Source organism: Carassius gibelio, chromosome B7 (assembly GCF_023724105.1).
Source record: "Carassius gibelio isolate Cgi1373 ecotype wild population from Czech Republic chromosome B7, carGib1.2-hapl.c, whole genome shotgun sequence".
Lineage (NCBI taxonomy): Eukaryota > Metazoa > Chordata > Actinopteri > Cypriniformes > Cyprinidae > Carassius > Carassius gibelio.
Window position 1 is genome coordinate 33,954,558 of NC_068402.1, and position 17,894 is coordinate 33,972,451.

At 36.5% G+C, this 17,894-nt stretch overlaps 1 protein-coding gene across 1 annotated transcript in view; it reads right to left on the reverse strand.

Moving 5' to 3' along the window:
- galnt18b (UDP-N-acetyl-alpha-D-galactosamine:polypeptide N-acetylgalactosaminyltransferase 18b) overlaps positions 1-17,894 on the reverse strand; it is a 112,807-nt gene that overhangs the window by 16,664 nt on the left and 78,249 nt on the right. Inside the window, exons 7-9 of the mRNA XM_052562058.1 lie at positions 10,223-10,408; positions 7,020-7,157; positions 5,639-5,734 (exon numbers count right to left, since the gene is read on the reverse strand). Coding sequence (XP_052418018.1) covers positions 5,639-5,734; positions 7,020-7,157; positions 10,223-10,408 — 420 coding nt within the window. The remainder of the gene's footprint in view (positions 1-5,638; positions 5,735-7,019; positions 7,158-10,222; positions 10,409-17,894) is intronic.

Below are 17,894 nucleotides of genomic sequence, written 5' to 3' on the forward strand. Positions count from 1 at the left end.
CTATTGTGTGTTGGAACTGTAGGTTGCACTACAAATAATTATGATCCATCATTTTGATGCACTGATTTATCTATTTAGATAACATGAATGCTATGTTACTCAAGCTCTAACGGTGATAATTAAAGCCTTTGTCATTTTCAAATCATATGCTGCCTTCATGTGCACCAGGGAAATCGGAAGATACAGTTTGTCACGCAGAAGACTAAACAAAATAATTATATTATAAACAAATACTACATCTGGATTCAACATGATGAATATTATTCATGTTACTTACTTACCACGTGGTATAAAAACAGTAATTTTTGATACATAAAGCATCAAGAAAGCAGAGACTTGTCTATCAACTGATCTGTACATCATACCTTTAAAATTAAACTACAGCATGCAAAATCATTTTCAAAATTGAATACTACAACAGACTCCTACAGATCTCTCTCTCTCTCTCTCTCTCTCTATATATATATATATATAGATTACTGATATTATAATTGATATTATAGATCAGTGATTCTGCAGTTTCAAATCAACAAAATTAAAAGTACTAATTAACAGAATGTTTTAAATAGACAGTAACCAGGGTTATATATTTAACATTAAATCTCATAAAAACAAAACAAAAAAATTATATATACATAAAATCTTTTTGTAATTTTGTGGTTTTCAATATCCTTTTATGCAGTTAACTTCATAACCATTAACAACATTTTCTTTAACACTGTAACTCAGACATTAATAATCACCATTGTTATATTTCCATATTTTGCTATGATGTTTAGGCCGCCTCCGAATACCCCCAGAGTCTCAAAGATATTGGCAGAAAGCTCTGGAAAATCAAACAGCCACCCCTGCACAAAAACACTTATGACTGTAATCCAGCCCACTCTTTCTGCCGCTCTATTGTGTCTGACATTGTACTGCGTGTTTCTCATTTAAAAGCAACGTTCACTTCTTCAGACTATTTCATGGATGAGGTATTAATATTCATAGTTCAGAAAACATGAGGGGCCCTATTTTAACGATCTGAAACGCAAGTGTCAAAGCGCAAAGCGCAAGTAACTTTGTGGGCGGGTCTCGGCGCTGTTGCTATTTTCCCGGCGGGATAAATGGCTCTTGCGCCCGGCGCAAATCTAAAATGGGTTGGTCTGAAGTAGCTTCATTATTCATAGGTGTGGTTTGGGCGTAACGTGAAATAAACCAATCAGAGCGTCATCCAACATTCCCTTTAAAAGCAGGTGCGCAAGTTCCATTATGGATTGCTATTATTATGGCGTATTTACCAGGCGCACGCCAGGAGCGGTTCACAGCAGAGGAGACTGATGTTCTTGTAAGAGCAGTGAAAGACAGAGAAGTTGTGTTGTATGGGGATGGGAGAAACACACCCAAAATAGCGTCGGTTAAACAGGCGTTGGAGGAAATAGCCACAATTGTTTCATCGATTTTTTTTCCTGGTTCTTGACGGACAAACCAATTTGTCAGATGTCCTTATATACATATATGACCTCAAACAGGTCTGATCCTTAATTACTACAATTAGCCTGAATAATTTGTAAGCTAGATTTATGCCTATTTTTTCACATCTTCGTGGCACACCACAATGATTTCCGTCATCTCATGTGTTAATATTTTTTTAGTGTAACAATTTATGATTTGCAAAAATAACTGTTGCATCTGTGTAGATTACATGAGCAAAGTGCATGCGCGTTGTGCACGCTATACATTATGGTCAAGCATGCGCCCTTAAAATAGCATAATGAACAACGCGCAACGCGCCACTGACTTTAGACTAGGTTTTTTCTGGTCAGTGGCGCAATTGTTTAATGGAAGAGCAAAATAGCACCAGGGATTGTTTGCGCCGGAACACGCCTCCTTTTTTGCGCTGAACCGCCCAGGGAGCGCAAGTTCATTCACTAGTTTAGCGACGTGCTTCTGTGGAGGGAAAAGCGCGCTTTGCGCGGGTGCAAAATAGCAATGACACATGCGTCGGTGTACAAAGTCAATTGCGCTGGGTGCAAGATAGGGCCCGAAGTCATAACCAACAAAAAGAACATGAGGTTCATCAACTGAGGTTGCTCCTATATACTGTAGCTCAAGAGACTTAAAAGGGTCATATGATGTTGCGTGTATTTGGAATATTTGGTGTATTTGGTGTAATGAAATGTGTTTATATGGTTTAAGATATATATAAAAAAACTTTATTTTCCACATACTATTCATTATTAAGTAACATTATTGTTTCTCTTCTATGCCCCGTCTTCTGAAACGAACACTGAGTGCTCCCCCCAAGGATTGGGTCGATGGTGAAGGGTCGCTGGTGGAGAGATACTGAAAGACTAGAGAGAATGAATATAAGGCTGCTCTGATTATTTATAGTGGTTATCTCTCGTGGTGGTTGGATGGATGGTGTAGTTATTGATATTGAATTGGCCACGTTGATTATCTGTGGGTGCTCCTCCTGAAATGTGTTAATAAAACATCACTCTGTAGGCTACTTTCACAGGAAACATTCCTTAACAGACATCAAATGCGTTGCGTACATATTTGGGTTGAACTGTTCTGGAACAGTGTTGTAAATACAACTTATCCACTGATTTCTAGTTGTGTCGTCTTTTGGAAAGCCAAACAAAGTAGTTTCGCTTTCACAACAAAACACAGGGTCTCCACGACATGCTGCCAGCGGCAACAGCGAGAATAAAAGTTACGCCTCCTTTCTTTGTGTGAACATTTGGATGGTGTTATGCAAATCTTCCCACACCGTGATGTAGACGTGGGGGTCTGTTAGAATGAGCCATTTTAGGGGGGCTTGGACAAGTCTTAACTCTGATAAAGAATATCTCTTTGGATTTGAGACTTTAGTCTTTGTAACTTTACAGATCTTCTTCATGCACCAAGAGCTTGTAACACTCCAAAGAGAAAGAAAAACTTGAAATCACATCATATGTGATGGTTATTCCTTATTTAATCTCAGACATTTCTAAAATACCTGAGAAGAAAAACATTTATTTGCTCTCCATTTAATCTCAGACACTTAATAAGCTATTTTTGTGATCCATAATTGTATGTTGTCAGGGCACGTAACTGTTTATTTGGATTAACTAGAATATTTTTCCTTTCTGTTTCAACAGAAAACAGAATTAATAAAACTGATCAAACTAGACGAAAAATGGCAAACACAACATTTCTCTTTCCTTTTTAGCAAGCTGTTGAAAACATCTCATCTGCTGAAAAGTCCCTGGTGATTTGTGAGCCTAACAATTCATCAGCATTGAAAAACTAATTTCTCACCTGTGAGTTTTTCATAGGCTAATGCTACAGCAACCAAACTCGTTATTTTGTGCTTGTTGTGTTCTGGGAACCATCATGCTTCCATAACCTTTCTCAATCAGCCCTTTCTCTGCTGGATCAGGTATTGCAGCACCTTCTATGACTTACTGTTCACCCTTTTCCTGCCCTTTCTTGAGTGGTGGCATCAGCTCGAGTGCTGCTCTCTGACTCTCTCTGAGGATATGAGAGCACTACAGGTGCTTCCATGTCACACATGAAACCTCTTAGTTTCTTTTCACTCCAAGTATTACATTATCAAACTTGACTTTTATTCATTTGACCATAACATTTTGTTAATTTCGAAAGACCAAGAGAAATTATTTGGTTAACGACATTATTGTCTCCTGAAAGAAACTACAAAAACGCACCGTAACTAAACAAAGGGCGCCAGTGTGAGTCTGCACACCAACACGCAAAACATAAGGCGTAAAAGCGTCTTATGAAAAATGCCTCGGGCGCATTGATATGCTGCATTTAAAACTGGTCGACCAATGAATGTAGAGCTGCTGGTCTCACTGGTGTCACAAAGGGCTTTATGACAAACGCAACAGCGACTACAAAAATTTTGATAAGAGGGAAATGTTATGGAGAGAAGTTGCAGATCAAACATGATTCAGTTTTTACCAGATTATTTCTGTTTTTCATTAAGCGCCATCCAATGCCAGGGAGTGAATTTGCATGTTTACTCTGTTCATTGCCTGCGAAAATCACTTGGGTATGAACACAAAAAACACGTTGAAAGGTTTCTGCGATAAGCGCGCGCTATATTTGTCCCGGTGTGTACAAGGCTTTAAAGGATAGTTCACCCAAAAAAAAAAAATCTGTCATCATTTACCTTCCCTCATATTGTCTCAAACCTGTATGAGTTTCATTCGTTTAAAAAACTGAAAAAAAGAAATTTTGAATCATGTTGGTAACCAAACAAAAGATGGTAGCCATCGACTTCCATAGTAAGGAGAAAAATACCTTGTTTGAATACCCACATTCTTCAAAATATATTATTTTGTTCTTAACAGAAGAAACTCAACATGAGGGTGGGTAAATGACAGAATTATCTTCTTTTGGTGAACTATTTCTTTCAGATATCATTCATTAAAATTATAAAAAATGGTTTAAAAAATGTGTATCTAAATTAGTGGTGGGCATAGATAATTTTTTTTAATCTAGATTAATCTCACTGTGATCTTGAAATGAATCTAGATTAAAATGGCTCATTCGAATTGCCGTAGCTGGGGTCAGCGGGGCCCGTACCAGTGGGCCCTGTTTGAAATGTTTTAATTTGTATTTTCATTAGTTTTTATTTATTTGTGCAATTACACAATGTTTACGTTTTTCAAGTTTGTAGGTGTCAAGGTACAGAAACCAAATAATTAAATGTAAAAAAGCACTGGATAGTCGTCAATGTAAAAATGAAATATACAATCAAACCTACATTTATTCAGACACCTTCAACATCTCTCACATTATTACAGTTTTACTATATATATCAAAAGTTATATCTGGTTTCTGAATAATTTTTGGTTTGACTGTTAAAACTACAAAGTAATTCAGTCAAGAGCAGTGAGTGTTTTCATTTTCATTTTCTTGGATTAACATTACAGCAGCCAGTAGCTAAATTAGGCGTGGTCACTTTAAGAGACGATGAACGCATCCAATAAAAAACACATCCCATTTTTTTCCTCAACTGTTTACTTTCACTTAAGATATAACAGTTTTTTCGAGCATAATTTCCAAGGTGCATATTTTGACATATTTTGTTTGCATTTGTCGGCACAAGAGCAAAAATAAGCAAATTCGGTGTTCAAGCGTCTTGAGACGCCTTTCTCTGCGTGAGCCCTGAACACCGCGATGCTGAATTGGGCTCTTTCACATATTTTTGTTTGTTCAAACTGCAATTTGTATTTGTTCGTTCATTGTATTTGTTCGTTTCATTTGTTGTTCTGGCCTCAGTCAGTCGGTTATATAAAATATCAAGGTGAAAGTCATCATAGCTCGCTTAGTATAGACCCAGCTCCCAACCCAACTTTGAGAATAGATTAACGGCGATATTTTTTTTATCGCCCGATAAGAGTCTCCCATTATCGCAGCACGTTAACGCCGATAACGGCCCACCACTAATCTAAATACATTTGAAAAGCAAAAACGTGTGAAATAATTTAATATATAACAAATATTTTACACATCAATATTTTGTCAGTTTTTCAGACATTTTCTTCTTTGTTTAGAATTATACTAATAAAACACCAACAAAGAAGAGAACCAATGTCACAGTCACTCACTGATGAAGGTGAATAGAGCGAGAAAAGAAACTAACCTGAGGTGTCATCCCATGACAGAGGTAAAGGATGGGAATGTTGTCAGTGTCTGGCCCTTGGTCGAGACACAAGTCAGTCTTCAGAGAGTTTCTCAGCTGAAAGAAAAATAGCATCATCAGAATTAAGTGGACAATCAAGTGCATGTCATTTTTCACATACAGCATACAGCAGATAAAACTCAAGGCTGTTTCTCACTTGCAGCGTAATGCGGTTCAATTCTCCTCCTAATTACAGGTTCTAATTATAAAATTCATTTTCATAAGTGTATGCACACTCATGAATCATCTAAATGAAATTCCAGCCAAAGTCCTTGGTGAAGTAAAAGAGCCATACTGTCACACCTTCCACGAATAACTTGAACTCGTTGCACTTCTGTTTACCTGATTCTACCTCCAGAGTATAAAGAGCCTATTAGTAAAATCATTTCATGCAGAGCTTCAAAAAAAGAACAATTTCTCCACAGGCTTCAAAGTGTACTGCAACTGTTGCGTCTAATGAAAATAATGTTTAAACACATGGTCGTATCAGTGACAACAGAATTCCTAGCGGAGGACTTCAATGGATCATATCTCTGTTTTTGGCATTTTCTGTTGGATTCAGCTGAATACTGCTGTGCCTTTTATCACCGCGTGCTGAATTGCCAGCCGACGTGATTGACAGGCTCATCAAATGCAGTCACTCATAGTAAAGTAATGAGGGCGAGAGCTATTTCTGAGCCCTTTACTCCCAGAATTCATTTCAATAAGGCTGACCTATTTTCCACAGTTTCTTCCTTTTAAATTGCGCATATGAAAACACATATGATGAAATCTTGCACAGAATGAACACCTCAACCAGACAGTCTGTTTCTGCATCAGTACTGAGTCAAGTGCATTATTATTAAGTCTAGTAGGGAATAAAAAGCGAATGAATTGTTTGGACTTGACATGCATGGCTAATAAAAACAGTTGCGGGTGAGTCGGGCTTCGACTGCTAGCGATGCGTTGCGCAGGCATCGTTTTGTCAAGCAAATTGGAAAATCCTTTTCAGGCGCCTTGGACGGAACGGTGAGTGGGTGTCACACGTGGCGAGCGCTGCTCTCAAATCCTGCCTCAATGGTACAATATCTGGGCATTCACAATGAGCTGTAGCTTATTCAGCACTCACAGGAGCCACGGTTAAAGCATTAGCCATGTGGAGAGAAACTGTCTTGCAACTGCCACTGCGCTGACTGAACATGCAGGGTTTTATTACAACACAGTCTGATTCCAGATAACACGCACCGCTGGGAAATGAGTCTATCTGACAAGATATAGTTATTTGCACAGTATTTGAACTCTTTATTTGCTCTTTCCATGTGCAAACTGCTTCCGTTTCATTGGGTTTAATACAAATACTCACCACTCCATATGCGATGGTGTCTGTGTACATTCTCATCTCAGGGTATATGTTCACTAGGTACCAGCGGAAAGTCTTGCACTGCAGTTTCTTCCTCAGTGCTTTCCTTTCTGCAATGTCCCCGATGTCTATCCCTGAGTCCTGATGATACATGAACAATCACATACCAATGAGTTTAAAAATATATGGCTATCAACATTCTTCAGATGATCTTCTTTTGGGTTCAGCAGAAGAAATAAATGCATACAGGTTTGACATTATGGTGATTAAATGATGACAGAATTGAGGACATTTTCACTGCATGATGTACCAGTGACCTTTAGTCATGACTATAATCATAAAACAGCACAACCATTCGTCCTCACAAACGGAGGAAGAGATTATCGGACTGGAGATATAGAATCAGGATGAATTGCGATTGAGATTCATGAAAATACAGCATTGTGCTTCATGCCCTGGAACTGAAATAGCAAAGCACATCTGAGTCTATATTGCTCTGCACACTAGAGTCATGTCTTTGTTCCTGCGTCAACAGTCACTTCCCTTTCTCCCTTTCCTTCCTCTCAACATTCAGCTTGGGTCTGGGAATCTGCTGCTATTTCACAACGCCTTCCGCTTTCGCCAGATCTTAATTGCTGTCTCACTGATAAATGCACGAGAGGGGCCAAAGCTCCCTAAATAAATGGAGCACTGTAACATATGGTTGGAAGCAGAGCTGAGGGCTGGAGAACTATAAATGAGGTAATGGCTGCTTAATAGACAATAACAACTGTATTTCTCTAAGCATTTTAATCACTTTTCTACAGTCTTTATAATCAGATTTACTTTCCAAATATTCAAGTTATGTATGAATGTGGGCATAATTATTTTCCAAAAAATGGAAACGAATGTTTGTGGGTCAATCCTGTTCCTGTTTTAACCTTTTTAGCAAAATGATTTTTTCATTCTGAGACTGTTGGCAGTTAATCAGAGATCCATTTAAGAAAAATGTTCTTACAGGCAGCATAAGTAAGGAGATTAACCAACCTCCTATTTGATGCAATCTGTATAGTATTGTCACCTAATTTCAGTTTTTACAAATATTATTCATTCATAAGGATATATAAAGGGGGAAGAAGGAATTAAACTCGTTGCCTGGTTGTCCAGCCTGTAGTGAAAGTCCAAAAATGATCCAGAATGCTGCAGCACACCTGGTCTTCAGTGGACCCAAAAGGGCTCCCTTCACACCTTCTTTGTCTCACTACACTGGTTGCCAATATCTACCCACATCAGATTCAAGCCACTGATGCTGCCATATCAAATCTGCACCCTCCTACACACACTCACTTTTACACATCTATGCTTCCTCGGAGACTGCTGGGGTCTGTGAATGAGCAGCGCTTGTGCTGCCGTCACAATGAGGCACTTTCCAGAACACTCACGTTCACTGTTCCTGGATTGTGGAATGTCTCGAATGTCGCCAGAACAACCCTATCCACCTCATTCTTCAATGCAGAATTAAGCAGTTTTGCAAGTGAAAAAAAGCTGGAGGCGGACAACACCAGAGGTCAGAAACATTAAATTTATATATGGCTGCGCCAGCTCTTACGGAAAAGGTGGATATATCCTTCAAAGCCATGATTCCTGCAAACACTGCAATGGCCATACATTATGTAAAACCTTTTTTTTTTATCAGCAAATAATACAACCAGAATGAAAAAATAAATAAAAAAATGCAAGCTACTCCATTGCAACACTGCAGATTTAAAGTTTGTGTGAATTTTTTTCACATTTGCATCTTGCATTAAAAAGATCCATGCAAATACTCATTTGTAATGACATTAAACACACATTTTAGACTTAATATTAAGAAATGTGCATTGTGCACAAGTAGTACTCCAAATTAAGTTTCAAAATATTTTGTTTTGTACCAGTAAGAGTCGAGAGATACAGTACAGACCAAAAGTTTGTAAAACATTACTATTTTTAATGTTTTTGAAAGAAATTTCTTCTGCTCATCAAGCCTGCATTTATTTGATCAAAAATACAGAAAAAACTGTAATATTGTGAAATATTATTACAACTTAAAATAATAGTTTTCTATTTGAATATATATATATATATATATATATATATATATATATATATATATATATATATATATATATATATATTCCTATATTTATTCCTGTGATGCAAAGCTGAATTTTCAGCATCATTATTCCAGCCTTCAGTGTCACATGTAACATTAGTCTATCACATGATCATTTAGAAATCATTCTTATATTCTGATTTATTAAGAGTGTTGGAAACAGTTCTGCTGTCTTATATATTTGATGAATAAAAGGTTAAAAAGAACTGCATTTATTCAAAATAAAAATAAAAAATTCTAATAATATATATTGTAATAATATATTTTCTTTACTATCACTTTTTATCAATTTAACACATCCTTGCTGAATAAAAGTATTGATTTTATTTAAAAGAAAGAAAGAAAGAAAGAAAAAATTACTGACCCCAAATTACTGACCAGTAGTGTATATTGTTTTTACAAAATATTTATATTTTAAAAACATAGCTTCTTTTTTTTTATTCATCAAAGTGTCCTAAAAAAGTATCACATGTTCTGAAAAAATATTAAGCAGCAGAACTGTTTCCAACTTTGATAATGAATCATCATATTAGAATGATTTCTAAAGGATCATGTGATAATGACCCTAAAAATTCAGCTTTGCATCACAGAAATAAATGATAATTTAAAGTATAATAAATTTTAAAACAATTATTTTAAATTGTAATAATATATCACAATATTCCATTTTTTCTGTATTTTTGATAAAATAAATGCAGGCTTGATGAGCAGAAGAAACTTCTTTCAAAAACATTAAAAATAGTAATTTTCCAAACTTTTGGTCTGTACTGTATGTCAGTAACATTAACAGATTTGAACTATACTGCTGCTATACTATACTGCGAAATAAATGTATTTGAAATATATTCCTTTTTTACTTGGACAAATGAATTACAATATAAACAATGCTCCTATGAAACCTAACCCCTAAATCTTGTATTGCAACTTGTCTCCTTTGTGTCCTTTGGATGAATCATGTTTTAGCATTTCTCATTTATGAGACATGTTCAGATAAAAGCATCTGCCACTTAAGTGAATGTAAATGTCAACAGGACTTTCTAGCGGTAAGTCAAGTAGCTGACATAATAGACCTCACCTCTTGTGGAATGTTCCAGGCCATGTAGACGTGGCTTTTAAACTCATCCATCCACACTTCAGCCACTCTCAGAGCATTTCTGCGCACGTGGGCAGTGAGATCCTCGGTGTAGGGCTTGTGTGCGCGCTCAATATGGGCGATACGGGCACAGGGCAACACCTCCACACTTCCTCCACACTGCCACACCTACACAAACACACAAAAAAATCTAAGTAAAAATACATTTTCATGCTGAGATATAAAAAAAGCTACATTTTTGGCAAGACTGGACCAGACTGAAGAGCAGATGAAGTACAGAAGCTTGTATGAAGATCTTGCATAACACTAAAGACTAAAGCTCATTTGGACCTCTTAAAACCACCCGGACCTCCATGAGACCCTAAAAAGTCTGAATAAGAACTTAATATATGGCCTGTGGAATACAAAGATTTAAAATCAGTAAAAGATAATGAATTTACGCATGCATGTGAACTCTGACTCAGTTTCAAAACTAAGTGAGACAGCTGTCTTTTATGGCAGTATCCTAACACAGATGGAAACTCAAAAGTGACTGATTTAGAGCACTCTACACAGACTACACAGAAGGTTTAGAGTTAGCCTGTTACGAAGCTAACCATAAGGTTAATCTGTCCATTTTTAAAATGATCAGACCAAAGGGTTCTTAAAGGCTTAGTTCACCAAAAAATTTACATTTAGACAATGCTTTAGTCACACTCTAGGTGTATATGACAAATACAGTCTGAGTTGTATAAAAAATTGTCCCTGCTCTTCCTCGCTTTTTAATGCCATAAAGTGCAAAAGAAGTCAAATAAAGAACATCCATCCGTAATAAAGTTATAGAATTAAGAATAAAGGCCTCCTGTATCGAATCAATGTGTTTTAGTAAGAAAAATATCCATATTTAAAATGCTATAAACTATTTTCTCTCACTTCTGCTAACTGTCATAGGTGGAAGACATTCCAGCGGATGACGTAGGACATATGACTTTGTGGAAAAGGCATACTCTAAAGGCACACTTTAGCATACTCTTAAAAAAAGTACTTATTACCAAAAGAATACTTGTGCAATTAAATGAAAATGTACGATAATTAAAAACAATTACATGCATATTAAATGCAATTACCTGAATTGATTTTTTTACCCCCTTAAGTAAGGCTTGAAAGTAAGACTCAAAACTTAAATAATACTTAAAGACATCTTTGTGTAATTTCATAACTATGTCTCTGAAATATGGTTAGCGTACTGTCAAATGTACTGACAAGCATGTAAGATAAACTAAAACATAATTTCATGTATTTTCTGTGTGTCATGCATTTGTAATGACACATTTGTAATGATGAAGTTGAAGTTTAGTACATTCAAAATATATTACCTTTAAATGTAATATTGAACAATACACTGCAGTTAAATTTATACATTACATATGCTTTGGGTTTTTTTAGATAACATTAAAATAATTTTACTTCTTTAAAGCATGACAAACAATTATTATAACATACAGTAGTGATTTAAAATGTACTTCAAAGCAAAACAAAAAAAGTGCATACGTGTACATAAGTACACTCTGCTTAATGAATATTATCTGCATTTGTTTTCAATAATGGATATTTTTCTCAGTTTAACAATCATTTTGGATTGATCTGTTAAGCCCCTTTCACACTGCCATTCCGGCAAATACAGGGGTAAAGTGTTCCGGCAATTGGCACTGCCAGTGATGACCCGGGATATGTGCGTGCTTTCACACACAACCCGTAAAGATTCCATAACGACACGTGACATCAGGGCATGACGTGTAATGTACGAGTCGAAAACGTTAGGCACATTATACTTTCACTGAAGCAAGCAAACGATCTCGGCATTAGCACGGAAAGTGAGGAATTAACTGATCTCTGCTTCATTAGTTTGCACATATTTTTTTTGTTGGGAACGTTGGTCTTCCTTCAAAACAGCCGGTAAAAGAGTTGCGCGATAACGCACGTTATCACACAGCGCTCGTCCCGGGTTGAACCCGGCAATGTTACTAGGTCCCCGACCCGGGTTCAATGCCGGAATCAATCCCGGGATGTATTTGCTTTCACACAGAAGGCGACCCGGCAATATGCCAAAAAAAACTAAAAAAACTTGTAAGTTCTGGCTTATACTACTCACAATACAAAACACAAGAGTCCATTGGTGAAAAGCTACACTGTATTGTCTTAAATTTTTTTTAAAGCTGCACAGGGCAGAGAGCTCAATAAAATATGGACCCAACTGCTATCTATATGTAGACAAAACTTCCATTGCCCTGTCAAGATGAGAACTGCATTTCGAAGGCACTGCTGTGGTCAGCCAATTTTCAGCATCCACAGTTTGTGGAAAAATATGACAATCAGAGAGGTCAGGACTTCACTTTGAAGCCAGAGGAAAGATATCAAGATTGTGTCGAGTGTATTATGAGGCTGAGCAGGAGAAGCTATCAAGGATGCCTCACTCCAGCAGGTGCACTCTGCTCTCACTGTGGGGAGGAAGATGAAGTTGTCATTATAGCTCAAACAGCACTCCCTGTCAATGTATTGCTCACTTTTAAGAAAGTCTTCACTCCGACAGCCATTTGAAGCCACACAAAGTCATTCTATTTCAATGATATTTGGCCATTCCCAGAAACATGAGCAACTGTTGCAGATTGAAAAAGGTTGACAAACTGACACTACTGAGCCCCACACATAACATGCAGGAAAAAATAAATAAATTGTGCACACGATTTACTAATTTGTTCCCTCAGTTTCCTAAAACATGCACACGATTACTATTTTGTTCCCTCGATTTGCTAAATCGTGTGCAGTATTTACTAATTCATTCTATTTACTTATAAATTGTGTGCAGGATTTAGCAAATCAAGGGAACAAATGAGTAAATCATGCACACAATTGATTTATTTTTTCCTGCATGCCATGTGCAGGGCTCCGTCAGTTTGGAATAATTAAGACTTTGTTTTTCTAACTTTTCTAAAGAAGTCTCTTCTGCTCACCAAGGCTGCATTTCTTTGGTTACAAACACAATAAAAACAGTAATATTGTAAAATAATATTACAATTTAAAATAACGTTTTCTATTTGAATACATTTTTAAATGTAATTTATTCCTTTGATGTACAGTAATGCTGAATTTTCAGCATAATTACTCCAGTCTTCTGTGTCACATGATCCGTCAGAAATCATTCTCATATGGTGATTTGGTAGGAAACACCCCTTTATCTTTTCCTTTTTTCGTCTTTTTTTATATGATTATTTCGATTCAGTTGCATTTTTTAAGTAAGCTTCACAAAAACATATACAACAAGGACACATGAATTTGATCAAAAATGACTGTCAAGAAATGTATATACTTACAAAATTCTTATATTTTGAATTAATGCTGTTCTTTTCAATTTTCTAGAATTCTGGAGGCAAAAGTATCAAGTTTTCCACACACACTCACACACACACACAAAAGTGATATTTTGAACATTGATGAAAATAGGAAACATTATTAATAACTGAGCTCAAATAATAATCGATAAAAAGGAGCAGCAAATCTGTATATTAAAATAATTTCTGGAGGATCTTTCAGAAATTCAGCTTTGCCATCACAGGAATATATGACATTTTAAAATATATATAATTGAAAACAATTATTTAAAACTAATATTTCACATTATACATTTTGTATTACTGTTACTGTATTTTTGATTAAACAACTAAAGTCTTGGTGAGAAATCTAATTGGTGAGTGACATCTTTTTAAAAGGCATAAAGTCGTATTATTCCAAACTTTCACCAGTAATATATGCAAATGAGCAGTCACGATGCAGCAAATCTTGTGGGAGAGAAGCGAAAAGCGTCTGCTTCAGTCAGACACAGCGATCGAGTGTGAACGCCTACAACAGTAGCATCCAGCAGAGAAGTAACTCGCTGACCTTGAGCGATTTAATCGCTGTCAGTGTGAACACACACTTAAGAGAACAGCACACATCTGGTCAAGCACACATGCCAATCACTCTCAGTTGTGAGAGCACCTGCCTTGACTCGTGTAGCGCTTCGGTAAGTGGCTCTATGAGGTGCCTGAACGGGGCGAAAAGAGTCAGTCAGTTCAAATTTAAAATCGCACCAGGCTTCAGTTATAAACTTCAACACAATTAGGCCTTGTTTTGAGTCAATTACCAGTAACCCTTCGATGAAATCACCAGTTTCTATGACAATGGCACACCACTGACTTGGAAACAGCACAGAACACGTAAAATTCACTCCCTTGGAGATGTCTGAATGCGAAAGGTCCAAGGACAACCAGCTTGGATGGTTTCCCAGTTGAGAACGGTGCAATTAAAAGCACTTACTACTATATACTTAAGTGGCAGTTGTTAAATTGAAAGAAAAGAGGCAAACCAAAATTCTCGGTGTGGGTGGAATTGCTGTTGTCATGGTTTATTGTCGTTGTTGACCGTGGCGTACATTAGCAGTCGCACTGCTCTGATATTTACTCCTGTATAATTTACCCTTGTCAGACTCGATGTTTGACAGTCGCTGCTCTACCGTGAGTAACATGCGCACTGAACTGAGTGGTGGGTGGGTGGTTTAAAAATGTCTGTTTCTCAAGTATGTGCGTATATACTGTATGTGTGAATGTGTGACCGCCTGCTTTTATCCCTCTTTTCTGCCTGCCAATCCTCCTACGGTTTCCAGAAACTAGAGCAGCCCTGCCATTTGTCGGTACTAACTTTTTGTACTAACATTTACTCTCAAATGATCATCCAAACGCTTGAATTTGTTCTGCTGTGATGACACTGATTGGAGAGTACACTGGTTCAACTGAAACCAAATGTCATTCATTTGCTGGTGCAAACATTTGTTCAAGGGTGCTCCATTTCCGTGGAGGGTGCTCACCTCACATCACGGAGAGATGTTTGGGATCGCAAGAGAGAGAAAACCAACTGCTAGTGAAACAATGGCCATGTCTGAAATAGAACATTAGTGTACACTGAATATTGGCTGCTGTTTTTATAAAAATAGCATGTGAAACTAAGGAATAATGACCAGTCAGCACCTCAGCTTCAGGGTTTATTTTTGTGATTATGACTGTCTGACCGTACATTATCCTGCTTATTATCCAAGACAATAAATAATTGGACATGAAAATATTCAATTGTGGTGATTGACAACCAAAAACCATGCTGAAGAACAATGCTGTTATGTTAATTCAACACAGTACAATGATACATTGTTATCACGTGATCTCATTACTCACTTTTTTTTTACAAGTTTGAATAAAAATGTGTTATTCTTGGAGGTATTTTTAAATACGTGTCCAAAAAAAAAAAAAGTGTTAGATATTCACAGCTGACAATACTTGTGGTTATTTTATTTTTTCTGGAAATACAAACTCAATTTGAGTGCACTGCATTGTGGGAAACAGTATTTACATGCAGTGTGTCATTTTTGTTAATAAAAAAACCCTAATAGTAATGGAAAATAGTAATGTCTGTCAGTTCATAAATAGTGCAGAAAAATCTGGCATCGATCCTGAAGATAACACCAACATACTGTGATGTGCATGCTTGCACCAAGTATTTTTGTATCTAATTAGCAACCCTGCAAACATCTAATGAAAATAAGACTTGCAAGGATGACAAGTCTATAAATACTTAGTTTCTGTCACCTCGCTATATTCAGTTTCCCACAGTGAACTAACTGCGTAGCAAGTCAACAATCCACATCTGAGAATCTGAGTCACAGAGAAACGAGAAATGGAAATGTATGTAAAATCACATTAATCAATTACACTACAGCAGTCCTAGACAGTCGCTTAAGACAGCAGTGTGTGCTGACATGACTCTTTATTGAAGCTAATGATAGCTATGTTTTATTTCAGGCAAGAGAAGGCCATCTGTTTCAACTTCTGAGGTGTTTCATAAGCAAAGCCCCATTCCCTTTGGATAAAGAAGGACAGAAAGATCCCTCACAGACTGCTGCTCGATGCACTTCAGACCTTGGCCTACTGCAAAAATACCAGCAACACGCTCTCATTTTCCTTCATCCTTTACCTCACACCCTCCCAAAGGAGAGTATATACTAAGCATGCTTTGAGTTTACATAGCAAAGAGCAGAATGGTCTCTTATAGAGTGAATGGATGGATGAAATTTGATTCGCTTTAGTGAGCAAACAGTGATTCATCAGCAGAATAGCAGGATCCATGTAGACTACTGTAGAATTACATGAAGAACAAAAAGGAATGGGCAAGCAGAGGGACACCAACAGAGAAAAATCAGTTATGATACACTAAAAATATCATCCACTCGACCAATCAAATTAGAGGGCTGAAACACACTGTTATATTATACCAGTCCCACAAATTCCGGGACATATTTAAGTCCATAATGCCAAAATGAGAAAATGTATTTTGAATTAAGAAATATATTTTTACTGTAATGCAAATAAATACATATATCCCTCATTTTCATTTTCAACCAATCAAATCAAAGAACCAAAAAAAAATAATAATAATAATAATAATAGTAAAAAAAAAAAAAAAAAAAAAAAAAAAAAATATATATATATATATATATATATATATATATATATATATATATATATATATATATATATATATATATATATATATACTCCGTTTGCTCACTATATATTGATTCTCTATTTAATAATAAATTAAAGAATGAAACACTTATTTTTCAGTATTACATTAATGAAAACTCGGGGGGAAATGTGGGGGGGGGGGTTGTTTGTTTGTTTGTTTTAAGAGATTAATACCTTTAGCTTCTTGATTGGTATTCAGCAAGAATCTGGAGAAGAAAAAAAATGTTCTATCATCTTACAATTAAAATAAATCTATATGGTCCTAAAGTAGGCTTCATTTCTTTATGGAAACAATAATTATTCCTTATTTTAGTGATTTTTGGATGAAACATGACCTGAAATATAAAATTTCCTTAAGAACCGCATTTCATAAGAACCACACAGTGCTTAGGCCACAATAGTCAGTTTTGGTTGTTTTACACCGAACCATAACATCTCTGCACGGCCTGTTTATTTTATATCTGGTACACTATAATTTGCTCACATGTTCCACATAATGTCCTTTATTTCTTCAAGTGATTCAGCGTGTGAGAGGACTCCATCTGCATATTGCATAAATGCTTCATGAGTTTTATCACACGACGCTCTAATCTCCGTTTATCACCTTCAGACATGTGATTCATTTGTTTCTCACCCACTTAGCATTTAATGTTGATCGAGGAAATTGTTCGTCTACCTCTATATAGAAGGGCAAACAAAGTCTGCTATTTTTATTTGAAACAGTGATATGTGTAGATCTGAAAATTGCCTTTCTCTCTGAGACTTTAATCTGCAAACACATAACTCACCATCTCATTGTCAGCGTAGTGCTGCCGTAATATACTGAAGACAGATGAAACCCAGTGGGAATTATGGGTAAAGTGAGGTAAGAGGTAGTAGCACCTCTAATCTGACTAAAGCACCTCTGCCTTCTCTCAGCAGCCTGTCTTTTCATTGCTTTTACCATAATCTGGTATAAACAGAGACATGAACAAATCTGGCACACTGTGTCTCTGTGTGCCATCTAGTGCAATCAGAACGATTCACTTTCCATTTATCCACAAACCAGCGAGGGACAGTGAAAAAGT